Source organism: Musa acuminata, unplaced genomic scaffold, assembly GCF_036884655.1.
Source record: "Musa acuminata AAA Group cultivar baxijiao unplaced genomic scaffold, Cavendish_Baxijiao_AAA HiC_scaffold_1138, whole genome shotgun sequence".
NCBI lineage: Eukaryota > Viridiplantae > Streptophyta > Magnoliopsida > Zingiberales > Musaceae > Musa > Musa acuminata.
In genome coordinates, this window is record NW_027021350.1 from 2,766,038 (window position 1) to 2,793,187 (window position 27,150).

Sequence of the window (27,150 nt, forward strand, 5' to 3'; positions counted from 1 at the left end):
AGGGTTTACATCGTTTTTATTATGATGATAAAAATAATATAATAAATTATTTTTTTTCATTTTTATTTGGATAATATTATTCTTAAACTATTATAAATATATATATTTGAATCATAATGTGATGTATCAAATGATAGCATACCTGGATTCCATTTGAATGGCCCAAATCTCACACGCTTTAAAATTATAACTAATATATTAATAAAAGTATAAATAATATACAAATGTTATTCTCTTTTATTATATTTTAAATGTTAGTTTTAACATCCTACCCCTAGTTTCACCCATACCGTATAATGGTGTTATGATTACCGTTGATTGATGAGTCACCCCAATTGGTCCACTACCGAAGGTGCAAGCTCATCTAGGTGTTAGGATCGTAAAGGCACTAAAAGGAAGAGGGGGTAAATTAGTACTTTCGAAATGAAGAATTGATTTAAAATTTTTTTATCAAACCTATATCAGAAATACGTTTAACTTGGAATGTGAGTAAAAGTAGCAAGAAACTAAGCAATAAGAATGAAAAACATAAATGAAATACACACTGGATTTATAGTGGTTTGATCATCGCGACCTACGTCGACTCCCGATCCCTCCTCCGTTGAGACCACCAATTTTCACTATCTTTCAATGAGCGAAAATCAACTATCCTTATTATAATTCTTTTATAAATAATTATAAGTAATCCTCACACCTCTCTTGGAATGATTTAAAAGCTTAAGGAGGAAAAAACTCAAGAGTTTACACATTTAGAATTACAAGTTTTTAGTGCTCTTTTCTTACCATCGAATAAGTGAGGTATTAATAGGCTCCAAATGACTTCAAAAATAAAACCAAATTATCTTATCCCTAGGTTTTTGAGGTATTGGTGGTATTATTACCAGTGTTGGGCGGTACCATCGCTAGCAGCACTAAGCATTGGCAGTACCACCGCTAGCAGCATTGAGCATTGGCAATACCACTATCAGTTTGGGAAGTACCACTACCTGACACAATCTAGGAGACTATTACTAATCATAAGTGCCCTGCAAGCTAACATGTGAGTGATAGCACATGTGACATGATGCAGATTTTTTTCTTTATCACTTTATATTGTCTGTTGCATGAATATATTGTGATATTCATGGATCTGGGCAACGGGAATCGGATCATGATGAAATCATGATAATGAGATCGATTTGTCTTTAAACACATACTCTAAATAATTTCGGTCAGAGGTTACTCGAGAGGGACATCAAGATAATCGGACAAACTAGTGTACTGTATACTTATACATATGATGGAGGTAACTGGTCTCATAGTTATTCATGTGGGGACACTAGTGATTCAATGCAGGTGCTCATTGAAGAATGAGTTCATTGATAGATCCGCTCACTAAATGTTAGATGGTTAATGATGCCTTATTGTTATACATTGATTCTGTCGTCCTAGTGGTATATTTGGTCTTTAGACTTGAAACACTAAAGATATCTTATATGAGTAATCCACTCTTTGATATCGGACTTATAGGCTTGGAAGTTCCAGATCTAGCACAAGCGATCATGGGGAGTGGTAACCAACCTTATGAGGGCTATTGAGTGTCAATAGAGGATCATCTACTCTCGATGTCATGAGAGGAATATCTCATATGTTTTTACTCAGACAAATCCCTAACCTGGGTCATTCGGATTGAGAGAGAAAGAGTTTTCTGTGAGAATCTAATTAGAACAAGACTCAAGTAAAAACTATATCGGTCTGATAGTATTATGTCTAGTATACAGTCTTTGGGGTATTAGATAGATGATGGATTATAGATACATGGTAATTGATGATAGACATATCCAATAGATTGGATTCCCCTGTATCATCTAGGGACTACGACGTAATGGCCTAGTATATCCGCAATCGATGAGTTGAGTGAATTATTATGGGGATAATAATTCACTAAGTTAGAAAGAGTTCTGACAAGTATGAATTACAACCAACTCGATATTGGGCCTAGAGGGTCACACACATATGGTAGGTGTTACGACGAATATATATTCGAATATGAGATATCCATTGGAGCCATTATCTTATTTGATATCCAATAAGCCGTTGAATTATTGAATCATATGGATGAGATCCAATAAGAGCCAATAAGATATTATTATGTAGAGACCCACTAATCTAAGAGGCTTTGGGTAATTGGATGAAGATCTAGTATCGAATATGATAGGATTCATTAGTGTAAGTTGACCAGGGGCCTCTATAAATAGGAGGGAATCAAATGGCCATGAGTTAGGTTATTTTTGGCTGCCGCAATCCCTACTTGGGGCGTGTGGATAGTAAGAAGGGGCAACCCCTTCTTGATTGCATGATGCATGCAAGGAAGAGATTTTGGGCAACGATTTGAGGAGCGTCTTCGTAGCCCCTACCATATGGATCACCATTAGAGACGAGGACAATTAACTTTCTTCATCCTCTCCCATAGATCTATAGATTTTTAGAAATATACAATCTCCCTAGGTAACATATCTTTCCTATACGTATAATTTTCGATTTTATGGGTTTTGGCAAACTAATCCTTGCACATGATGAAACATTATTTTCTATGAGAATTTTGAGATTTTGTTTACTATTCTTCTGCGGGCATATGATGTCACCCCAAATTTCCCAACATGTTTACTTAAATAAAACTAAAAAGACTTATACTCATGGAGTGATTACATGTATATATATATATATATACATATATATATATATATATACATATAATCACTCCATGAGTATAAGTCTTTTTAGTCATGTCAATAAAATACAGTTGTTAAATAGATAGTAATACAAATTTTCCCGGAGAAAAATTTCAAGGTTCCATTTTGTAATTGTTCCTCGGTCAAATTTTAGTAACAATTTTCAGTAATATTTTAACATTTATTCGTCTTTCAACCATTCGTTTTCGGTTTGAGAGAAAAAGGACATGTCCTTTATCATATTATAGTAATTTATATGTAAGTATAAATAGTTGAAGGATTAAAATCTAAAATCTCATTCATTAAATTTTAAAATTATAAATAATATTTTTACACTTGATTAAGAGCCTCATTAAATCCAAAGTCTTGGACTAAATTGTCATTTTGTAACTTGACTCTCTCTTGTATAAGAGCCTCAAACCAAGTAAAAGGAAAAAAATAAAAAAAAAACAAGAAGAAAAGAAAAGAAAGGAAAGAAGGGAAGAAAAAACATTTCTTCTAATTTTATTTTTTTATTCCTGTTGATTATGTTTCACTTGGAATCCTTATATACCTTATTCATACATGACTTAGGATCTTTCATGTTGGATTAGTTTTATAATAATATTATATTATATTTATATATGTTGTATGATACTATAACATGATAAAATTTTTTATAATAATATTATATTGTATATGTTGTATGATACTTTATATGGATGGTATAATAGTATCTCCATTGATAGGCACAATTCCTTTTCTTGTCTCTATTATCATAACTCTTTTAGCACTATATTATCAAGTCAATTATTTGATTCATTAAAGAGCATATTATTTTAAATTCTGATGAAATAAAAATTTTATAGATAAAATATAAAATTAAACTTACCATTCATATCTCAATAGAAACAATCACAAAACTCAGTTATGTTGATCATTTATAACTGATTCATCTTTTATCTTTACTTATTGTTTAGTATCTACTATTATTATTATTATTATTTATTTAATTGCATTATAAATAATATTTACTATTATTATTATTATTATTATTATGTTACATAGAGAAGTAAGTAATACTGCCTATAGTTACGTTAATAAGATGTGATCACCAACATTCGAAAACGATTGCTGCGATCCTACGCGATTCATATATAACTGGACGGTTATAGATATCTCCTCGGAGCCGTCCATCCTCTGATTTCAACACTTTAACGGAGCCTCAACCCGTCAAAGGGAAGGATGAACGGCGCGATTGGGAACTGAAAACGTCAAATTACATTGCGAGTTGGAGAGGATCTCTCTCTCCCTAGAGAAACCTTCCCCACGGTTCTAGAATTCACCCCGATCGTTCCTTTATTCGTTCCATGCGAGCCTTCTTTCCCTTTTCTTTGGCTTGGTCGCGATAAAAGCGAGAGAGATCGGTGAGAGAGATCGGTGTGAAACTCGGACGTGTTTGTCGTCGGAGCTCGATCGCCTTCAGCCTCTCTCTCTCTCTCTCTCTCTGCCCTCCTTACCCGTTGGCGAGTCGGTGAATCGTGCTTCCGAGACCGCCCTCCTGCATTGAATCGATATCGAGGTGCTTTTTCCACTTTTTATTTTGAGATTTTTTTGGTTATTAGATCGTTTTAGATTTTATTCGGTGTCTCCTAAATTGGTCATCCAAAATTCTATTGATAGGTTTTGGACACCAAAAGAAATCACTAACTGTAAGAGTTTTACAGCTTTGTGGAAGGTATGGTGGTTTTATCGTCGCTGTATTCTTTTCCTTTTGGTGTCAAAAGTGGGGCTTTTTGGCCGATTGATTCGTTTCTTTTAGTGATGTATCCCGATCTTGACTCTAGAAAATTTGGCTGCACGGATGTGTAACGGGATCTGGTTAAAATCTGTCCTTTCTCCGTTATTACTCATGGAAATCGACGTTGGCGAGCCTTCATTAGTTAATGATCTTGTTTGTTTCACTAATACCTGGCGCCTTCAATAGACATGTTACGTTCTCGAAGTTGCATCTTTTCCCCCTAAATCCTCTGCCGGAATTTAGAGAATTGTGATTGAAGCCACAAAGTCGATAATATCCAAGTGTATGGCTACGTGTTTTATAAATCTCGAGTAGTTTAGATTTTTTAGCATATCAGCTTTTGGATTGACCTTTTTTGGTTTGGATTATTAATTGTTGCCTTTCCTTTCATTTATTGAATTTGGATTATTTCTCTAATCTGAATAAATTAGTTTGCATCGCTATTCATGATGTTCGATTTTTATTTTCTTTAAGTAATCATATCTGTTGTGTACCATTGCACTACAAAGGATGCACATGATAGGTTGTTATCAAATTGCCCGTATGAGAAATTTGATTTAGAACGTGACATGCTAAATGTACTTATGAATCATTGTGTTGACGTCTCTTTTGCTCTTTTCGTTAATCGTTTTCTTTCTCATGCTAAATGCACTTTCCAGATCACATACACGAAATGTATTGTTGCTATTATGAGCCACCTTATAAGATCTTCCGCAAGTTCTAATGGCTTAATTTTTTATTTTTATGTATATTCCATGGTTAAACTACAGAATTATAACTGTAATTTTTATGCATTAGGCAGTTGCATATGTTTGTACTGCATGATAATACAGATACTTGAGAAGGTCAAGGTTTGATCTGATGAAATGTCTGCAAATGCTTCTCTGTTTTTCTCATGGTATATTCGGTTTTTATCAGAGGCTGTTCCTCTAGATTAAGGCAAGTTAATTATCTCAGGCTGTTCTAACTTCTGAATCTCATTGTTGCAGGTCCGCACGCTGTCCATTGAAATCCATGTTGAATCACTTATGTTGCAATGACCTTTGAATTCTTTGGACATAAGTGACTGTTGGTTTCCTTGATGAGCTCGAGAATATCAACATCGTCAAGCATTCATCCTCCCATGGGGATTGCCTCATTGGAGTCACAACAGTCATGGCCATCTTCAACTCCTTTCAGTCAACCAGAACCAGGAGACTACGATGATGACAATGGAACTGAGCTGCTGTCGGTGTCTTGGAATCAGGACTATGGGTGCTTTGCTGTTGGAACAAGCAACGGCTTCCGGATATATAACTGTGATCCCTTCAAGGAAACCTTTAGGAGAGACTTGAAAAGTGGAGGATTTGGAATAGTAGAAATGCTGTTTCGTTCTAATATCCTGGCTCTTGTTGGTGGTGGTGCCAATATGCAATACCCACCAAATAAAGTTATGATCTGGGATGATCATCAGAGCCGTTGTGTTGGTGAATATGCATATAGATCTAATGTCAGAGGTGTGAAATTAAGACGAGATCGTATTGTCATAGTTCTTGAGCACAAGATCTACGTGTATGACTTCACAGACTTGAAGCTTCTTCATCAAATAGAAACTCAATCTAATCCAAAGGGACTTTGCTGCCTCTCACACCATTCTAGCACTTCAGTGTTGGCATGCCCTGGTCTACGTCGGGGAGAGGTCCGTGTTGAACATTTTGGTTTGAAGATGACAAAGGTCATTAGTGCTCATGATTCTCAGATATCTTGTATGACCATGACTTTGGATGGGTTACTTCTTGCAACTGCAAGCACAAAAGGGACTTTGATTAGAATTTTTAACACAATGGATGGTACACAACTACAAGAGGTAAAACTTCAAACTTCCTTATGCCACTGACCCGACAAGGAAAACTAGGATAGACACCTCCATCTCAGTTTTACTGGTTTAAGTTTTTTGCATCACTTATTGTTCTCATAATGGTTTAATTGTGTATCCTAGTCATGGTATTTGTTATCAGCATCATGCTCGACCTCCTTTAATGGTTCCTATGTTATTGTATAGCTTCAAACAAATTTGTCACAATGTACTCATCTTCTTGCTACTGTCAATAGGTTGGCCAAATGTTTATGACAATAGCAGCTAGTTGCATAATAATAATTGTTGCAACTACACATCTTCACCAGGCAAAAGCTTTGCATTTATAAGTATGTTAATATGTGTATATTGCGTTATGTTTAAAATCATGGTATGCTGTTGTGAGTATGACTAAATTAATTACATGCCATGAGTGCTAATACATTGTTATTTGTTAATTTCCATGTTCTAGAAAACCCTGAAACTGCTGCATCCTTGAATGTCTTTATTTAATGATATTACCTTTCTTCTCATTATGCACCTAAATATCTGTCATCTGTCTGTAGGATTAGATGGGTGGATTGTCTCTTCTTAAATATTTGAAGTTCCATACTTCTATGAGGTTTTTCTTAACTTCTTCACCAACCTAGCATGCTATTTTTTTTAACTTTCTAGATGCTTGAATGTGCACTCATCCATTTGGAAAGTCTCCTTTTTCATGCAATAAATTTCTCAGATATTTAGTATTTGGTTAGCATGATAGATTCAGTTGGGGCAAGCAGCGTCACAATGGCTTGACATTCACCACAGTTAATAGTGATCAACGACTGAGCATCCATTGATCATACAAAAGTTCATTCCTCTTTGAACACATGCACAAAAGTAGTTTTCCCAACTTGGCTTGAGCTGACTGCACCCAACAGCTAAACAGAAAAAACCCCATATTGTGCTTGTTTCTCTGCATAATTAGAAAATTAATATATTCATAATTAAAGTTAGGCACTTTGATGATCCTTTTAGCCACTTTTTAGGCTTGGAACATTTTCTGCTCAATTAAAGAGTTATACATCACTCACAAGTTACAACTATGATTTTTTTCATTGTTTCTGCAACTTTTTTTTCATCGTTTAATGCCAGCTGGCGAGACTGCTACATGTGAAGGTATAATCAACACCATTTCTACCTGCTGATTACGCTCTTTTTTCTCTAGTTCATGGAAGAGATGCACTCTTCCAAGAGGTCGACTTAGCTAGAAAATATTATTGTTGGGAAAGGTAGACAATTGTTGAAGATGTTGGACCAATACCTTTCCAATGTATTTATTTCAGGGAACATGTGAAATGATTGACAAGGATGTTGTAAGAGGCTGAACAGGCCATATTTGGACTAGAACTTCTTTAAGACTGGCCTCTAAATCTTTCGTTTTTGGCCATCTGGTCTTTTTGGTATTTTGAGCTGGTTGAATCTTTTGAGGATCAAAAACAGGGTGTCAGCCCTTATCAGACTCCAAATAGGAATTCCTATCTTTGGATTGTTCCTAAACATGGTATAATAGCCTTGTTTGAACTTGTTCAATTCCTCATCCCACAGGAATCCCAAGCCATATTCTCACTCATACAAGGCTACTGGCTCACATGTGCAAGCCTCAGAGGTGGGGACGGAAAAGACATGGAGACGTGGATATAAGAGCTCACGGAATTTGGTTGGTTAATGTAGTGGGAAATCAAGAACCATGTTGGCAGGGGCAAAGTGGAAAGGCTGGTGCCATGGTATTTGGGATTGCACAATCATCTTAAGCATTGCTTCATAAAAGACATTGCTGTTTAGTTCTTCTCATAAGTCTACTTGCTCCAGGCTTGTATAGCAATTGCATCTATCCTTTACTTGTATGTGTATGCTAGGGTTGTGCAAGAATATTCCTAATATAAGAGGTCCTCTCGATGTACAATACTCCGCCAATGTGAGGTTGGGTCCACGTATGTAGCCTTATCTTGTTTCTAAGACTCAATTAGGGCAATGTTACCATGATGACAAAATTCACTAGGAATATACCTAATATATGTGTGATGATCTGATGTTTAATATGGTAAGAGATCAGTAAGGATAGCATATTTGTGGATAGAGATGGTATGATTGAGAAGGACTGACATGATTTCTAGTTCAATGAACACCACGCTTAGGAAAGAGCATAGAAGTTAGACGATATCTTCAAAGCAGCTATTTATGTAATTTTTTTCACAAGTTAGGCTGGATTAGGAGCTTTCTTCTTCTTAATTTAAAAATCTTGATTTTACGTAGATCTCTCTCAGTAATTTGAAAACCATCAAACATTTCCCTCTTGTTTGGCATTAATAGTGCAAGACTAGCTAAACCATGGTTTAATATGTGTGGACTGTGCCTATCTGGGATTAAGGCCATATTTAACAGGCACCTAGATCTGACTACTTTAATGGGCATATCTGAAAAGTAGCATAGTTTTGTTTGGAGGAAATGATTTTAATGATAACTGGTCTATAGATATATGTGTACAAGATACACTATTGGAGGAAAGGACTCTAATGGCAATTAGCAAGCAAACACGGACATCATCGGAAGGGAGGATATTGGATATTTTAATTGCAGATAGTAGGTCTTTAACAGTCTGCAAATTGCATCTAACTTCAAGGTCATAATTGTAGATTTCAAATTCCGGGGGATATTAAAAAAAAAAAATTAAGATTTTAGTGGACATGCTTGTTATTTCTCACTTTCAAATGATGTATGGAAATTTCCATGTTTGTATAGTTTCTATTATTCTGTTGTTGCAAGCTGAAAACTAGTTATTTAAATTTTTATTACTAAAGATGTCTTTCGCTTGCTTTCTTTGTGAACGATGTTCTCCATTAACATTCTCAATAGAAGTTGCATCTTGCTGTCAAGGACAAGTATATCAAATTTCAGTCTAATCAAAATAGGATCTTCCATGATTTAGATCTAAGATCCATATTGCCTCTGAATTACATCTAGGCCAGTTCTTAGTTCATAAGCAACCCTGGTTTGGTTTACTAGTTCAGATTCTAGTTTCACAGTAAAAGTGATAGATTTATGTTGCTTGAATAGGAAGATTGAAACAAAGGATGATTAACATACCCCTGGCACTGGTGAAATGTTGTTGGTGGCATATATGCAATAAATGAAGGCCTGACTTAACTACTAGCCCTCAGCTATAGAAACTGAAATAGGGTTTTTCAATGAAGCAACTCTAGTTCTATGATACACAAGTAAGAGGAAAGTCATAGCCAGGGAGATGCACCAGGTATCTCTTGATATCTGTTTGTTTGGCATGATATGATACTAATGGTGCAATCTTTGATCGATGCTCTATTTCAGATATTAATATTTGATACCATTCTTCTCGCCCATTTTTGTCTAAAATTTATTAAATTAAAAATGGCTTTGAGGAAAATTAGATGGTTAAGGTGTCTGAATTTCATTGAAGCGGTGCGCTTCAGTGAAGCGCCTCTTGGGCGCTCGCCTGAGCCCAAGCGTCGGACGCCTCGGGTGAGCGCTCGGTTCAAACAAAGCAACCAAACCAGACTATTAAGTTGAATAGTAGCTAGTTGGTTCGATTGAACCAACTAAGCTACATACTATTACTATACTTTCCAAACCCACATCTGCCCGTGCGATCCCAAGCCATAAACCCTAGCTCAACGGTTGTTGCCATCGCTGATGTTCCTCAGCCGTTGCCTTTGCCACCGACGCATAGGACCAATGCTTCCTCTGTCATTGACAGACTAGTCCGATGGTCTAGCTTTCATGCGCAGTTCCCTCCGTTGTTGCTGCTTCTATGTGTAGCTCATTCCACCACTGAGGGAGAGGGTCATAGCTTCCTCTGCTACTGATTGACACCTCTGAAGCTTCCTCCGTTCACGATGTCGTCGTCTGTGGCTTCCGCCATCGTCCCTACTGTCGTTCGCAACTTCCTTCGTCGTTGTTGTTGTCGTCCGAAGCTTCATCCGCCGTTGCTGTTACCATCCACGGCTTCCTCCACCATCGTCGTTGTCCGAAAGTTCCTCCGTTATCGCTGCCTTCTTCTCCACTTTTTACTGTCGGTGACTCTTTTATCCTCCTCTAACTACTGTTAATAGTAGATTGTTAACTACTGTTACCATATAATAATCCATATTATATTTTAACACTGCTAATATCTATTTATTTGGAATTGTTACTAGGATTTTAGGATTAATGGCAAGTGTACAATTCAGAAGATTCATAAAAAAATTCAAGAAAGGATCTTGCTTAGAAACACAATTATCTAAAGGATCCTAAAGATCCTAATGCAATTACTTACATCTTTTGTGATAAGACTATTATAGGTCGTATTTTCCTTGCAAAACAGCATCAAGTAGGGAACTTCAAGAATGCATCAGCATGTAAGACGTGTTCACTTGATGTAAAAGAAGAGTTGGTATCTTATATGAGTAAAAAAAAGATGCAAAGGAATAAACCTTATGAGATTTTACCCGCAGATAATGTTGAACATATTAGAGATGAAGAAGAAGAAGATTATTCAGTAATTGTCAATCCAAGTAGGAAAATAGTATTTTTTTTTAATACTTTAGAGCGCCTCGCTTCGCTCGAGTGAGCGTCTAACTCCTAGGGCATTGTGGGACCTTGGCGCCTTTTGGTGCCTAGCGCTTTTTAAATCATTGATTTGATATGGGCAACACTAGGTCATATCTATAAGGTTTTTCCATCTTTTGGTGAAGCTTACCAAATCTCCCATTCTGATCAGATGAAGCAAGACAAGACAAACAGATTTTGGACTTTATTGGCAAGGCTATTCTTCACTCTATGTGGCTTTATATCCTATTTATGTGAATTATGTTTCTCTAGCTCATTGTGCTTGCCATTAGATGTAATGATAGTTAATTGCCTTGACTTCTATGTTCTGTGTTTGCTAGTTAATTGCCTTCTATATCCATCTAAGATTTTGCTGTATATTTGCTTGTTAAGTGTGTTTTAGTTACTCATTTCTGATCTCTATAATTAAAGGTACGGAGAGGATTAGATAGGGCTGAGATATATAGCATTGCTCTCTCTACAAATGTACAATGGCTGGTCGTTTCCAGTGATAAAGGAACTGTCCATGTGTTCAGACTTCGAGTTAGAGTGGGTGGGGAAGATGCCTCTTTCCAGCTTCCAGCTGTTCAAGCTCCAGAAATGGTACATCATAACTCTTCTACTCCAGTTGATGCCCTTATATCTCCGAACACTGGAGCCAACAACAACTCATCATTATATTTTATGAGAGGTTAGGCATCTCATGCTCTATTGCTTCTTTTTTTCGTCTTTGTTCTTGTGGTTTATGTTTGGAATGTAGCTGTTTTAACAATACCGTCAGTTTCTGGTGTTCTAGCTATTTTATTCACAATGGCTTTTTTGCAAAATGCCTATGAGCATGAGATTGAAGGAATGAGTATAGTCATGATCTCTAACTAGAAAGCTTGTGGTTCTGAGTTAACCACATGGAGCTTCTTGATCTACAAATCATATTTACCATGTTGGTGTTATATCTCTACTTCTACTGCAGGTTTTATCTAAAACCTCATCATGGAAAACTATGTTCAGCTCTATTGCTGATAGTATTTGTTTCATTGCTATCTCCTGGTCTAGAACATAGAGCTTGAAGTTCAGGTTGCAATTCTCATAGGGTTCAAACTGTTAAAAATATTCACTGGGTGACCATCGGGGTCAATTCACAGGCCTATGGTAAGCCAACAAAAAACACAAAAACACAAGGAAAATGGCTAACTTCTTAATCTGGAACTTCAGATCATTATTGACTGGAAGATTAAACCAATTGCCAGAATGAGGGCACAAGCTGACACATCAATTTGTATAACAGAATTCTGCTGGGTTGAGAATTAACTATCAAGTACTTGTATGTAAAAGTGCACCTCAAATTAATGCTAGATTATGAAAGTTATTTGGAAACTTTAAGCATCCATCTCAACATAAAAGTTTTGCACAAAAACTATTTTGCTGAAAGAAATTGTAGTTGAATAGTTTTATGATGTGAAAAAAAGGTGAAGTAAATTTTTCATCTGATTGTTATAGTATTTTGTTGGGGGAAAACTGATTCTTTAGTATGTGACAATTACGTCATGGATCTGCTATCATTATTGCAACATTAAGAAGTGCATTGATTTGGTAAAAGCAGGATATTTTCTTATGAACTGAAATCACCCAGGTGTCCTGCCAAAGTACTTCAGTTCTGAATGGTCGTTCGCTCAGTTTCACTTGCCAGAAGTTACACGCTATATTGCTGCATTTGGATCTCAAAACACTGTCATGATTGTTGGCATGGATGGCAGGTATTAATCCTCCTACCTTATATCTTCATCAACCTAGATGATTGGTTTCTAAATCATTATGTTTGCATTTTGTAAATATTCTTGTTACGTTAGGTACTTATTTCTTGCCAATCAATTAAGGATATTTAGTCATCAAATGTTTGTCTTTTCCATATCACTTGAGTTAGAAAATAAGAATGGTCTAACCTTGATTACATCAGGGTAGGTTCTGGAGCAACCTCTAGGTGAATGGCAGTGAATATATTTTCTACATAAGATATTTTTCAGTAACATGATGCATAACAGTATTGCAGTACCTTGTATCTTGATCAACCTAGATGCTTGGTTTCTAAATCATTATGTTTGCATTTTGTAAATATCTTCTTGTTATGTTAGGTACTTATTTCTTACCAATCAATTATTGGCACTTAGCCACCAAATGTTTGTCTTTTCCATTATCATTTTAGAAAATAATAATGGTCTAACCTTGGTTACCTCAGGTTAGGTTCTGGAAGCAACCTCTAGCTGGATGGCAATGAATATATTTTCTACATAAGATATTCTGCAGTAACCTGATGCATAACAGTATTGCAGTGATGGTTAATTTATGCTTGAGAATCATAAAGAAGTATGGTTAGTGGAATTACAAGAAAACAAGTGGAGTATTGAGAAAAGAAGAATGAGGCTAAGAATAAAGAGAAACAACCCTTGTTATGAATATTTGTCTTGATTTTATCTAGGAAACAAAAATCATGCTGATTTCTTTACAGCAACCCAACGTCTTCTAGGATACGCTCTTGATGATTTCATTTTTGGTCTTACCGGGACCAAGGATTTTGTTATCATGAATAGCTGCCCCACCAGGCAATGCCTGTTGGTCCAACCATGGACTGGTATTCTGGATCACTCAGTTTCAGATCGTGTTGAATGAACCTGTTTACCCCAGACCAAAGCTTGTTTTTCTTTACCTGATTTGGTCAGAACCTGGCAGTATAACATGATATTGACTAATAACTGAGGAGTCCTCCATTAAATTACTTAATTACTTCCTTTATTGTTTAATCTGAGGACTTCACTCGAAAAGAAGACCTCTCATAAAAGCAACTTGAAAGCAAGTAATGAAAGCAGTGATGGAAGAAGAGGAAGATAATACGGCTCCTCCTTTGTTGGATTTTGTGTTTTTCTTTTTGCTTGACACCAGTAACTGGTACACAATGATACCAAAATTAGTCTGAGAAGTGATTGGTTTAGGTTCAATACCCAAAACTAAGATCCTTGATTGAAGCTTCCATAAGTGAAGCTAGATTACCATGTTCAATGAAAAATCTAAAATTTGGAAACAGAATCCAAAATTTCTATTTAAACTCCATAATGTATTAGAAATTCAATTTTAATGGAATGTCAAAACTATAGAAAACCTTGAAGGAATAAGACTTGTATTGGACTCAAATTAACCTTGTTGTATGTCTAGATTTCATCAGTAATTATTTATCTCCAGACATCTACACCTTTCTTTTGTTGTACTTAGAGGATTTTGGTACTTAACAAAGGAGTTGTGATATGAATAAGCTCAATGTTCTAGTTTTCAGTTTCAACTTTCAAGAGGTCATGCGAAAAGTGAATCTAGACTTTAGATAATCATTTATCCAACCAATGTTATTTGTGGCAAGAATTTGACAACGTTGGTTTAGATCCTTGCATTCTTGTTCGTTTATGTTAATATCTGTGACCTGGCTGCAGGTTATAGGTGGGTAAAAAAAGACCATATGCATTTTATAATCCAATAGCTTACCTGTTATTTGGTCGTCTAGTGAGTATCTCTGCTAACTTCTCTTGCTTTTCCTTTTCCCTTTGTCTCCAGCTTCTGTAGGTGCACCTTCGACCCAGTGAACGGTGGCCAGATGTTCCAGACGGAATATGTCCGGTTTCTGAAAGCTGATCGCCATCAGCCACAATCTGTAACCTCATGATCTTGCTATGTCATATGCCCTTAGGGTTTCATGTAGATGATGGTTTCCTCAACCTGTTTATCGAAATACATATGTTCCTTTTACTCGTAAAAAGCTCATAAAGTTAAGCATCTGGTAAGGACACATGTATAGATACTCTGTTGAATCCCAGTTCTGATGTAAAAAAATTGCTCACTCATCTGGCTGTGCAGATATATTAATATGTCCATCCATGCTCTACTGAGCATATGCTGGATTTTATACACCGTAATTACACACTGTAATTACTCTCGATATAGGGCAACTAAATCTCTCATGTTACCAGTTGGTTGTTATACTGGTGCAAGTGAACTATGTCACCTGAGCTGAATCCTTTCTAGTATTCCATGGCCTTAGAGATGTTGGTATTGATAAATATTTTTAGATTTTACAGAGTTAGTAACCCAAAGGGATAAGGACTAGTGTATCTTGTTTGTAAGTCTTCTCTTTCTTCCCAACAAGACAGAGAAATCATTGTGGTAGAGAAAGAAAGATTTACTGATTCCTGAATGCCTACTTGTGTCATGGGTCAAATCATATTGCGGCTTGAGAACAGAAACTCCAATATATCATGCGAGAGCCCAAAGATTCAGATCCTGAATTATATTATATCACAGGCTTCTATTTATAGAGTTGTGAGAAAATATTCTGGAATATTTTGAAGAATAGTAATTTGTTTTTCATCAACTCATTTTATGTGATTGGTCTGACTGATTTAGGTTTTGTGTGTCGAATCGATTAGCATATCATGGATTACTTGAAAGATTTCATCAACTGCAAGTAATGCCTTCATATTTCCACTCCATATTAACATTTGAGAACTTACAACAAAGAGAAGAAATATCAATCTTAATAGAAATAAATCTTGGTTTGTTCAATGGGGTTTAAGATATTATAAATAAATTTATATTATTTTTTATTTTTGGATGATGTACCAAATTACAGAAATGTAATTGTAATTATTTTTTATAATTTTATACTAAATTATATAATTTTATAATTTTATACTGGGTTTAACATTTTTATAAAGAGATCTACCAAACTTCAAAAAAATAAATTATAAAATAATATTTTTAAAAATTTTATTGTGCGAAATCCTTGGAAAATTCTCATATTTTAGCTTATTGTTGTGTAATATGATAAAATCACTCATAACATAATTTTTCTTCTTCTTTAATTCAAAAAATAAATTATAAAATAATAGCTTTCTCAAAGAGCCTCCCTATTTTATTTTTATTTTTCCAAAAGGCACCACCCTAATTCGAATAATGCCCAAAATATCTCTCATCAACCTTAATGGTACTTTTTCTCATTATTTTTTTTAATCAATTTTGAATCATTAAAGTGTTTTTTTGCTCATGTATAGTGTTTTTCTAATAAAATACTATATAATATTGTATCTCTTTCATTGTCATTGTATATAATATTCTTAGAGTTGTAATTTGTTTGATTGAGATTAGGAGTCTATTTGGGTCATTTATAATATTCTATAATAGTTTTTTTTTTTTTAATCTCTATTTGGGTGATGTTATTTCTAAACCATTATAAATACCTATTTGTTTCTTAGTATTATATATCAAATGATTCTTAATTTATTTTGATTTTATTTAGTATTTTTCAATAGCATTATAATGTTTTTGTTAAGGTGTTGAAAACACTATAAACCTTTTGAAAAACACATATCATAGTTTGCTTGTTATTGTTCGTAAACTATTATTACAATACCAAAGTTTTAGGCTCGAAGTTTATTTCGTTAAAATTACGAGTCTATTTATATCATTTATAGTATTTTTATTCGTTGTGATGACCAAAACAATATAACAATGAGCGAAAAAAAATACAATTGAGATTGATGAGTGATATTTTAAATATTATTTGAAAGAGAGGATTAACAATTAAAAAAAATAAAAATGAGGGATATCTTAAAAAAAAAAGAGAGATTTTTTTTAAAAAATCACCCTTCAATCAATTCATCCATTTAAAAACATGCAACCAAAGATTTAGAGTAACTTAAAATAATATTATTTATATTTGTAAACGTAAATAAATAATATTAAAATACATTAATATTTATAAAAAAAAATTATTTTATTATTATACTATAAACCTTAATTTTAGATATAAGTCGAGTCGGCCACAATAAATCCGTAAATTCCTTAAAAATAAATACCACATGTTTGAAGTTAATAGCTTACGTCAAAGGTTTATGTTAGTTTATTTCTATAGTAAAAAGACCAATAGGCCCCTCGACGTTCGACGTTAAGGGTATTTTCGTAATCTGATAACGCCTGGGTTTAAGTCGCTCCTCGAGTCCAACCGTCCACGTGGAAGCTCGGCACACCCAACGGCGTCATGTCTCCGTTCCAATCCTCCCTGACGCCGGAGCCACGGTAGCCGTCTGATCGTCCCACGTTGGGTTCACAGCCGCCCGATTCTCGCGGCAGACCACCCAAAACTCCCGCTTTTAAGGCCTCCTAGTTTGCCGGTTTCCGTTACAGTTTGAGCAAGCGGGCGAGCGAGCGAGCGAGAGCGAGCGAGAGGAGAGAGAGAGAGAGAGAGAGAGAGAGAGACAGAGTTCGGAACAGAGAAAGGAAAGGGAGAAGCCTTTGCCGAGGACTGCGAATCATAATGTAATTCTTCTTCCGATCTCGGTGTTTCACGATCGAATTCTCTGCATTTGCTCCCGAAATCTTTTTGCGATTACACGATTCGAGATGAATTTTTCTTCTTCTTCTTCTTCGATTTGAATCGAATGCGAAAGATTTCTGCAAGTTATGATCTGATTGTGCATAGATGTATCGGTTTTCTTGATTAATGTCACTCGTATTTGTCGGAGCAAATCGGTTAGGTATTTGATCGACTCAATCGGCATTTTATTGGTAGAATCGTTCACGATGATGTCTGAAATCGGTGAGCACGCTTCGATGACGGAGTGGATTGACGAGAAGATCCATGAGTATAAGGGGTCGTCTTCCTCCTCCTCGGATTCAGAAAACGACAAGCCTTCATCTCATGGTTGGAGGAAGAAACATTTGTTTGGGAGGAAGGCATCGGTGCATGCTGTTCTTGGAGGAGGAAAATGTATGAGCTTTTATTCACACAGATCTTATGTTTTCTGTCATTTGCTATTGATTCATGAAAACGTCAACTCCCTATGTGGAATATAGTAGCCATGTCATATGGAAGGATTTAGGTGCAATTAGGTCAACAATGTTGGACCATTGGTTTGATGTAGATGGATGAGATAGAGGGGCGGTAAAAGGATTTATATAAGCATTGCCAGGGCAATGTGGAAACATCAGTTTTTAATGGATTGAGCTCTATAAAATGTCATATTCTTGGTTAGATTAAAAGTTTCTTAAGTCTTTTGTTTATGGTTACAAGATAGACACCGACAAAAATGTGAAATTTGCAAGTTAGGAATTAGCTATCGATAGAGAAGGTCAGGGGATAAAATTTATTATGGTAAGGAATGTCTGTATAAATAATTTTGTGAAATATTACATACTTCAGTTGCTTGCTTGAGTTATTAGTCTACCATATACTTATTTTCTATAATAGTTATTAGGGCTCTAGCATGTGTTCTTGAATATGATTCAACAAAACCTAATTCTGTAGGTAATGAGTTTTTTGTGCTTTCAGCTGCTGATATCATACTATGGAGAAATAAGCAGCTATCGGGCAGCATACTTGCTGGAGTTACTGTTATATGGCTTCTATTTGAATGGATCGGCTATCACCTGCTGACCTTCATCTGCCACTCTTTTATATTCTCACTGGCTGTGTTTTTTGTCTGGTCTAATGCAGCATCTTTTGTCAACAGGTGAGAGCCAACATTTTCTTACAAGAGTTGACTATGGAAAATGTAACTGAGCTTAATGTGTTTTATCGTATGTTGCTGAAAAATAATGATGAGCAGCAATCTACTGGACCATGGATGTTATAGAGAGGCTTAAATATGTTTGCTCAATTATATCTGCTGAAAAATGATGACCATTTCATATTAATGCTGAGTGATTCTGTTATATGCTTATGGCAGTTTCTATAGCCTGGTCTGTGCCCATTGGAGACTTATGTGGATCGGTTTGTAGGAGTTCATTGTAGTTGATCTCGTTATGGCTCTCATCATTAAATTCTGCTAATAAAAGGATAGTTCAAACCATGGATATGCAAGTTATGGAATTTGATTGCTTCTCTATACATCTATCATGCAATCACCTTTCTCGCTATGGTGAAACAACCTGAACGAGTTTGCTTTTTCATGGTCAGTTTGGTGCGGAATTTGAGTGCTCTGTCGAGCTACTCTTTCTGCTTTTCCATGGCAGTCCCAATTTCTTCCATATTACAGTTATGGACATAAATTTTGTTTATGTTTCTTACCTAATTTTTTATATGCAGGTCTCCGCCAAAATTTCCAGAGGTTATATTGCCAGAAGACGTGTTTTTAACCACAGCCCATGCTGTGAGATACAAAATAAATGAAGCTTTTGCAACCTTCCGCTGTGTCGCTTCTGGGAAGGACTTGAAGAAGTTTCTGAGGGTAGGATTTTAATAACTTCAAGCTTTCTTTCATGTAGTTTGCTCCAGATCTTCACAGCTAAGTCTGTCATGCAGGTAATTGGAGGTTTGTGGATCCTTTCAATGGTCGGTAGCTGGTTCAGTTTCTGGACTCTTTTTTACATTGGTCAGTCTATTCTATATGTTGTCTAATTAATTAGAGCTAAAATTTTGAGTTATTTTGGAACTTCTAGTTTGCTATCATGTGGATTTCTATTGCTTCATGGAGCCAAACATAGACTGATGCTGCCCCATGTTTGAAATCTTGTCTTATTTCCTCTCATCATCATGTTTGCCCTGTATTCTTGTTTTTTTCCAGAGAAAGCATGCTTCCCACTGTGTGCAGCTAAAATATCATGGACATATTGCAGTGCAAACAAATGAAGCAATGTCGATGATTCCCGAACAAAGAGATAAAACGTAACAATATCTAGGCACCTCTCTCATAGGTTTCTGGCTTCTGGTACCGGTTGCCAAGGCATACTAGGAACTAGTAAATGTCTACTCGACATGAACAATAGGAAATATGAGTAATTTGGAAGGCAGCTTAACTTTCATGAAAACTGTCTTCTGCTAGGCCAACTTTGCACGCTGATCATATCAATTATTTACATGATTCTCTCCTTTGTTCTAAGTTTTTAGTCTTAAGACATGATAATAATGAGTGTAAACTTTTGAGGTCTGTTTATTGATACGTCAGAGGCATTTAGGTATGACACAATGATGGTTGCCATTACTTATCTTTTGCAGTTTTCCTAGTTCTGTATGCTACACCTGTTCTCTATGAGAAGTATGAGGACCATGTCGACGTAGCTGCTGAGAAGGCCATGGTAGAAATCAACAAGCACTATGCAGTTTTTGATGCGAAGGTACTCCAGAAAATTCCACGGGGACCTTTCTCTGATAAAAAGCAACACTGAGATGGGAATATGTTTTGAGTTACCCTTGCCCAGAATTTTCTGCAACTGGCATTACTGATTAATCCATGGTCATGGAGGAGCAATTTCTGGAGGATTTAAGTAGATGGAAATAACACATCAATCGAAATCCTATCTACATAGCAGCGATGAGCCTCCAGGGAGATGCTTGATCCGAAGCAAATGCAGCAGTGCTATTTTACGACTCTCACTGATTTTATTTTTCCTTCATATTGTAAGACATGATTCAACATCTTGATATCTTCTTAATTGGTAAGTCTCCTGTCACTACATCATGTTCTCATTATTATTGAACTTAATCCAGAATTTGCACATAGCCTTAGTCGTCATATTCTTCATAATGTAAGATGCGGTTCAACATGTTAACATCTTCTTAATCGGTGTCTCACTGTCACTGCTTTATGTTCTTCATTGTTCTTGATCTTAATCCAGAATTTGCGCACAACTTTAGTTGTTGTTTTCTTCAGAACGTAATACATGATTCAACACCTTCACATCTTATTAATTAGTGAGTCTCCTGTCATTACTTTATATTTTTCATTATTCTTGACCTTAATCTAGAATGTGCACACAGTCTTGGTTGTTATTTTCTTCATAATGTAAAAGACATGATTCGAAACCTTGACATCTTTTTAATTGGTGAGTGTCCTGTCATTACTTTATGTTCTTCAAGAAGTTGCACACAGTCCTAGTTATTATTTTTTATAATGTAAGACCTGATTCAAAACCTTAGTGTCCTGTCATTGCTTTATGCTCATTATTCTTAACCTTAATCCAGAATTTACACGCAGCTTGTTTTTTCTCTTCATAATGTAGGACATGATTTATCACCTTTACATCTTAATTGGTGAGTCTGTGTCATTACTTAGTGTTCTTCATTGTTCTTGACCATTATCCCGAGTTTGCGCACAGCTTAGTTATTATTTTCTTCATAACGTAAGACATGATTCGAAACCTCGATAGCCGGTGAACATCCTGTCATTAGTTCATGTTCTTTCGTTATTCCTGACCTTAATTCAGAATTTGCACAGACTTGTTTGCTACTTTCTTCATAACGCAAGACATGATTCGACACCTTGACATCTTGATTGGTTAGTCTTTTGCCATTACTTTGTGTTTATTATTTCCGACCTTAATTCACAATTTGCACACAGCCTTAGTTATTATCTTCTTCATGATGTAAGTAAGACATGGTTCAACACATTGGCATCTACTTAGCTGGTGACTCTCCTGCCACTACTTTTATGTTCTTCACTATTCTCTATTTTGATCCAGAATTTGCACACAGCTTTAGTTCTTAATTGGTGACTGTTCTGTCATTACTTTGTGTTCTTCGTCGATCTCGACCTCAATCCAGACTTTGCACATAGAATTATGTTGGAACTCAGATGTCTTTAGTGCTGCAAAATCATGTTCCTTTTCATGTATTTATTCATTAGATCATTGATCACTTTCAGTATTCATCATCTTTGCCATCCTCCACCTCATATCACTAGCAGTTGCTCAAAAGACAAAATGATGAAGAAAAGAGAAGGAAAGCCATGAGGGATCACAAATCCTTTCTCCTTTTGTTGTTCTCCTTTCTCTTTACACCCTCACAAGCCCTAAGGACAGCCATGATGATTTGAGGTTAACATGATTAAGACTTGTTTTGGGACCAATTTAGTACAACCATAGGCGTTCGATCATCGGAAGTTGGGACATTAACTGTGTCATCCCCATCACATATTTGTGATGTCAACGATCTAATACACAGCCATATTAGGTGTTCGAGCATCTGATTCATTCATTGCCTCGATCTAAAACGGCGCAAGCATTAGTCTCCGATAAATCCGAGAACAAATATCTATCGCTACGACGGACGCCGTCGCTGTTCACTTCCCTGCTGAGGAGCAGCAGCTCATCGTAAGTTTGTCGAAGCTCAGTATCAGCAGAAGAAGAAGATGACGAAGCTGAATTCTCCTTCAGCTTGTCGTCTTTTAGCATGATCTCAATTTCCTTCACGATCTCGTCCATCGTCGGACGGTCATCGGATGCGTCTTCGACGCATCGCAGAGCCAATTCCACAAACTTTCCGAATCCAACGATGCATTCATCGTTAAGAATGGATGGATCAATCATGTGTTTCAGACCGCAGTACTCCTTATCCTTCTCATCCAATCCCATCTTCACCTCGCGAACGATGTACTTACCTTTCTGTATCGGCAGCCTACCCGTCATCAGCTCCAGCATTACGACACCAAAACTATAAACATCACTTTTCGCGGTCAGCTGTTGGGTCATGAAGTATTCCGGATCGAGATAACCCTGTGAAGATCAACAGGAATTGAAGAACAGAGGCGATCGAGAAGAAAACTCAAACGATTCAGCAGAATGAGATGAATTAAGGTACCATGGTTCCTTTGACGGAGGTGGAGACATGGCCGAGATTGCTGTCGTTTACCAACATGGAGAGCCCGAAATCTGCGACTTTGGCGGCCAAGTCGTCGTCCAAAAGAATGTTGTTCGACTTCACATCCCTGTGGATTATCGGAGGTTTAGCGAGCTCATGAAGGTAAGCTAATCCTTTAGCTGCGTCTAAAGCTATATGAAGTCTCCTTTTCCAGTCCAACTGCGTGTGTCTTCTTCCTGCGGCCAACAGCGTGAGGGTCACAGCTGAGGTGAAGAAGAGGAGCTTAATCTGATGTTCGTGGAGATGATACCGGACAAGTTTTCTGTTAAGGTCCCGTTCGAGATGTACTCGTAGACCAGCATGCGTTCCCCCTTCTCGAAGCAGAAGCCGATGAGCTCGACGAGGTTCTTGTGGTGCACCCTGGAGAGCATCTCGATCTCCGTCTTGAACTCAACCCCGCCTTGCTTCGAACCTTTCTGTGATCTCTTGATGGCCACCGTCGTCCCATCTTGAAGCGTCGCTTTGTAGACCTGAAGAGAGATGCAGCAGTTGAGCCAGGAAGTGATGAACAAGCGGCCAAGAGATGGCGACAATTATAGGTCGTCGGATACCTTTCCATAGCCGCCTGAGCCGATTTCATTGTCCTTGGAGAAATCATCGGTGCACTTCCTGAGTTCATCCAGGGAGAAACATCTCGCTAACTTTAGTTGTGGTGCATCTCCGGCATCTCCACCGGTTGATCCCCACGATGCTAAGACATGTAGAACAGCAATCATCAGAGAGACTCGCAGGAAGACACAAGACCCGTTGAACAGTGATAATGTTCTTTCTTGTTTACCGAAAGGATTGTGCAGAATGATGGCCTTTTTAGCTCGCTTTTTCTGCCACAAAGCGTAGATTCCAAGCCCTGCAATGGCCAACACTGCAGCAACACATCCGACTGCTATTCCGACGATCAATCCTCGATTCACTGGGAGTCAAATAAACGGATGAGTTCTCGATACGAAGTCGAAAAGAGTTCAGGAGTTCTTATCGAAAGCGAGAATTCGATACCCTTGCGCCGAAAAGAGTACTGCCATGGATCGAAATAACAAGGCCCATACATCGCTGAGAGTGCAAGGTTCTCACTGCTGAGATCAAACCACAGCAAGATCTCTCTCCTGGTGAAGTACTTTGCACTCGATGGGCAAATCGTTAGCTGCACTCGCAGATACGCATTGCCATCGAAGAAGTAGTTCGGAAGAGAGAAGCTCACTGGAGTCCCATTAAGCAAGCTTGCGATCCTGTTCGCCATCGGTGCAAGATTGTGACTTATGTCACTGAAGGAGGGCGCTCTGCAAACGATTGGCCCTTCATATGGGTGCAAGCAGTCGGTGATGGAGGAATCAGATCCCGAGTCTTGGTGCTCATGGCAGTACTCTGTCTCATGCAGCTGAGCATTACTGCAAACTGGATTCCCCACGAGTCTGCAGACATCAGAGATCCATCAGGTACACAAGCTCCCGGGGGAGGAAGATGGAGTTTGAGCTTGAGATCCGCTCACAGTATGGTGTTGTTGTAGTCGGAAGAAAGTGTCACCGAGCTTAAAGCATTGTTTCGGAAATCCACCATCTCCAATTGATGACTGATGTTGCTGCCCATGTCGAGGGTGCCACTGAATTCGTTGTCGTTGAGTCTCCTGTAGATTGATTTCAGCAAAGTGATTCTTGTGATAAGATGTTTGGTTTATCTTGTCACGAAGGTCTTACAGTTGCTGTAGCTGAGGAAAGCTGAAGAGTGATGGTGGCACTTCTCCATGAAGCCTCCCAGACTCTATGATTCTGATTCCACCGGAAAGTGATGCTTGGCTTAAACTTCATAGCTCATCAAGCATGGCATTTTAAGATTTTAACACTACGTTGACTTACAAAGTCGTGAGATTTTGCACATCCAAAAGCCATTCTGGAAGTTCTGAAGGATCAAACGTGTTGTTGCTTAAATCCCTGAGCACGGAAATTTCGAGTTTTTACGAAAAGGCAAAGCATGGAAATACTTGCATGATCGAAATAAGTAGTCAGACATCCTTACAGATAGTTGAGGGCATGCATTCCGGTCAGATTCGGCATCGGCCCAATTAGCTTATTGTTAGCTAAATTTCTGAAGAAAACAAAAGTAATTCCTGAGTCTAGTCCGAGAAATAATTGTTAGCACTGCCGCTGAATTTTTCGGTCACTTACAAGGCATCAAGGAGTGTAAGGTTTCCGATACTAGAAGGAACAAATCCATTCAGATAATTATTGTCTAGACGGCTGAAAAATAGTTTCTGTCAGATATGATCAACCGAAAGAAGAATGTAACCGACGGTCGAAAACTCACAGGATTTTGAGTGATCGAACGAGACCTATCGACTCTGGAATTTCCCCGGAGAAGTTGTTATGATCGAGAAGACTGAACACAAGCAATTGTTATCGAGTCAGAAGAATTAATCATAGAGAAAATCAGGTAAATGTTGCTGCTTACATATGTATAAATTTCATATTGGAGCCGAAAAGACTATTCGGAATTCGGCCTGATAGCTGGTTCTGATTCAAATGCCTGTTGAGCAGATAGTAGACCAATCAAACAGTGATATGCTCGATCTACATGGAAAGCTGAAGAACCACAGAGGCTTACTTACAGGTGCAGAGTGTTCACAAGCTGGTCTAATCCTGAAGCTTCATCCGACGAAGTAGTAGGGAGATGTCCGGTGAGCTGATTACCTGCAAGGTCCAGCCAGGTGAGATTGGAGAGCCTACCGAGCGAAGCAGGTATCTCACCGGTGAGCCGGTTCGAGTTCAGAGACCTGGAACATCGAATCCCTGTCCTTTATAATTCTGTAACTCAATTATATCTGCATGACAAGTACACAAAGAGTGATCCTTACAAGACATGGAGATTGAGTAGGTTGCCTACTTCGATTGGGATACGATCTCCGAAATTGCAACCGATCAATCTCCTAAGGAATATTGCAGATCACTGCACATTAGGATCGATATCGGTGAGCTCAGCAGAGGTCAATTATCCTACTGGACTTACAGAACCACAAGCTGCTTTAAGTTGCCAATGCTTGGTGGGAGCGAACCACCCAGATTTCGGTTGTAGGAGAGATCCCTGCACTCATACATCTCATTATAATGCTTCATGAGACTAAACATAATGAATTCCATGAGTGATTTATGCGATCTAAAGAATGACACTCACAAGTGTTCCAATTCAGAAAGGCTCTGTATGTCACTGTGCAATGTGCCCTCAATTCCCATGTTGAATAGCTTCCTGAAAACATTCGATGGCAAGGCCATTAGAGACTAAGTAGCTCAGGACACACATGAACTGTGCGATAAAAGCACTCACAGCTTCTTCACCCTTGAATCCTTGCAGGTGATTCCTTCCCAGTTGTCACCACAGGGATCATCCGAATGGCTCCAGCTTGTCGGTGTGTTCTTCCATTGAGTAGATAAAGACTTGAGAGCCGAAACTGTCCGTGTTCGGTAATCATAGTTAGTCCACACTAACACAGATTCTTACCATCAAAATCAACATGACAAGCATGATTAAGTAGCTAACAATGCTTAATATGCACAGCAGAAAACTAATACCATCTTGCGGGTGTGTGCTGCAGGAACCATGTCGAACGCAAACAAGGCATACCAACAGTGGAAGAAGACCTTTCAACGACATCAATGGCGAAGAGAGGAGAAAGTTGATAGGATGAACTACCATCACGGCTGTGAGGTTTCTCATACGGCTGCGGGTTGTATGATCTCTGCCCTCTTCCTCGTTCATTGGGATGTCCGAGGGAGATGGGAGGCAAACAAGGAGGCTTCGACGCAGAGAACAAAGCTAGGAGAAGATTACATGGCAGTAACGTCGGACGCAGGTGTTATAGAACAACATCAAAGACCAAGTTTGGCTGGCCACAACGCCGGTCGACAAGACAAGTGTCGTCGTTGCTTTACCGCGTCTGTACAAAGCGAGTACAGCCACGAAGAGGCCGACACTGAATACTTTTACTGGATCAAACGCCGGCCGTCTCGGACAAGATAAACATACTCAGAAGCAAAGATCTCGATTTGATTGGATGGGATCAATTTAATTTTGTGACATAATTGACTAATTAATTAATTAATTAATTAATTATATATATATATATATATATATATATATATATATATATTCTCGAGAAAAAATCAATTATGTTTGGGAGAAAATTGCAAAGAGAACTCCATTTCTTTCTGTATGGTTTTAGATCTACCAAAGTTAATGAGTTATCAAATTGGATCAACTTTATATCTAAAACCAATTATGACTTGACACAAAGTTCAATCAATGTGCCAACTTGGCGTATTATAAAATAAATATTTTATTATTAAAATATTTAATCTTCTGCAAGGTTACAAAATGAATCTCTCTCTCTCTCTCTCTCTCTCTATATATATATATATATATATATATATATATATATATATATATATATCCAAAATCAATAGGCTAACCCATTGAAACTAACATAGTATTGAGTAAATTGAGAGTCCCAAGTGATAAATGTCTATGTATGTAACTAGAGCCACTACTACTGGTTTAGGTCTCCCATGCA

General features: G+C 37.3%; 3 protein-coding genes across 5 annotated transcripts; 2 read left to right on the top strand and 1 right to left on the bottom strand.

Moving 5' to 3' along the window:
* The first annotated feature begins 4,074 nt into the window (after window positions 1-4,074).
* Window positions 4,075-14,811, top strand: LOC135671227 (autophagy-related protein 18d-like). 3 transcript variants are annotated; one of them, XM_065179221.1, is made up of 6 exons: window positions 4,076-4,272; window positions 4,374-4,428; window positions 5,481-6,337; window positions 11,363-11,621; window positions 12,561-12,684; window positions 14,525-14,811. In XM_065179221.1, exons 3-6 carry the CDS (start codon window positions 5,573-5,575, stop codon window positions 14,631-14,633), a joined length of 1,257 nt encoding a protein of 418 aa, XP_065035293.1. In that variant the 5' UTR covers window positions 4,076-4,272; window positions 4,374-4,428; window positions 5,481-5,572; the 3' UTR covers window positions 14,634-14,811. The 3 variants fall into 3 exon arrangements, with proteins under 3 accessions (XP_065035295.1, XP_065035293.1, XP_065035294.1); XM_065179222.1 differs by lacking the exon at window positions 4,374-4,428; XM_065179223.1 differs by lacking the exons at window positions 4,374-4,428; window positions 14,525-14,811 and having other exon boundaries at window positions 4,075-4,272; window positions 12,531-12,654.
* Window positions 14,812-17,157: 2,346 nt separating this feature from the next.
* Window positions 17,158-20,270, top strand: LOC135671184 (reticulon-like protein B2). Its single transcript, XM_065179149.1, has 6 exons — window positions 17,158-17,281; window positions 17,535-17,732; window positions 18,294-18,474; window positions 19,050-19,191; window positions 19,266-19,335; window positions 19,959-20,270. Exons 2-6 carry the CDS (start codon window positions 17,546-17,548, stop codon window positions 20,126-20,128), a joined length of 750 nt encoding a protein of 249 aa, XP_065035221.1. The 5' UTR covers window positions 17,158-17,281; window positions 17,535-17,545; the 3' UTR covers window positions 20,129-20,270.
* A 1,430-nt stretch (window positions 20,271-21,700) lies between these two features.
* Window positions 21,701-26,276, bottom strand: LOC135671141 (leucine-rich repeat receptor protein kinase HPCA1-like). Its single transcript, XM_065179093.1, has 18 exons — window positions 26,153-26,276; window positions 25,908-26,031; window positions 25,758-25,829; window positions 25,593-25,667; window positions 25,195-25,359; window positions 25,038-25,112; window positions 24,894-24,965; window positions 24,755-24,826; window positions 24,606-24,674; window positions 24,446-24,520; window positions 24,287-24,358; window positions 24,082-24,216; window positions 23,594-24,004; window positions 23,377-23,513; window positions 23,150-23,289; window positions 22,849-23,068; window positions 22,539-22,774; window positions 21,701-22,453 (listed from the first exon to the last, which is right to left on the bottom strand). The coding sequence occupies exons 1-18, from the start codon at window positions 26,274-26,276 to the stop codon at window positions 21,929-21,931; spliced, it is 2,799 nt and encodes a 932-aa protein (XP_065035165.1). The 3' UTR covers window positions 21,701-21,928.
* Window positions 26,277-27,150: the final 874 nt, after the last annotated feature.

What these genes read in the sequence shown, in the direction of transcription:
- LOC135671184 (XM_065179149.1), top strand. Translation starts at nt 17,546, where the DNA reads ATGATGTCTGAAATCGGTGAGCACGCTTCGATGACGGAGTGGATTGAC. An exon ending in TGTTCTTGGAGGAGGAAAAT is followed by an intron (nt 17,733 to 18,293) that starts GTATGAGCTTTT and finishes TTGTGCTTTCAG; the next exon opens with CTGCTGATATCATACTATGG. An exon ending in GCAGCATCTTTTGTCAACAG is followed by an intron (nt 18,475 to 19,049) that starts GTGAGAGCCAAC and finishes TTTTATATGCAG; the next exon opens with GTCTCCGCCAAAATTTCCAG.
- LOC135671227 (XM_065179221.1), top strand. Translation starts at nt 5,573, where the DNA reads ATGAGCTCGAGAATATCAACATCGTCAAGCATTCATCCTCCCATGGGG. An exon ending in ATGGTACACAACTACAAGAG is followed by an intron (nt 6,338 to 11,362) that starts GTAAAACTTCAA and finishes CTATAATTAAAG; the next exon opens with GTACGGAGAGGATTAGATAG. An exon ending in ATTGTTGGCATGGATGGCAG is followed by an intron (nt 12,685 to 14,524) that starts GTATTAATCCTC and finishes CTTTGTCTCCAG; the next exon opens with CTTCTGTAGGTGCACCTTCG.
- LOC135671141 (XM_065179093.1), bottom strand. Translation starts at nt 26,276, where the DNA reads ATGGTAGTTCATCCTATCAACTTTCTCCTCTCTTCGCCATTGATGTCG. An exon ending in GATTCAAGGGTGAAGAAGCT is followed by an intron (nt 25,830 to 25,907) that starts GTGAGTGCTTTT and finishes GAATGTTTTCAG; the next exon opens with GAAGCTATTCAACATGGGAA. An exon ending in CTTTCTGAATTGGAACACTT is followed by an intron (nt 25,668 to 25,757) that starts GTGAGTGTCATT and finishes GTATGAGTGCAG; the next exon opens with GGATCTCTCCTACAACCGAA.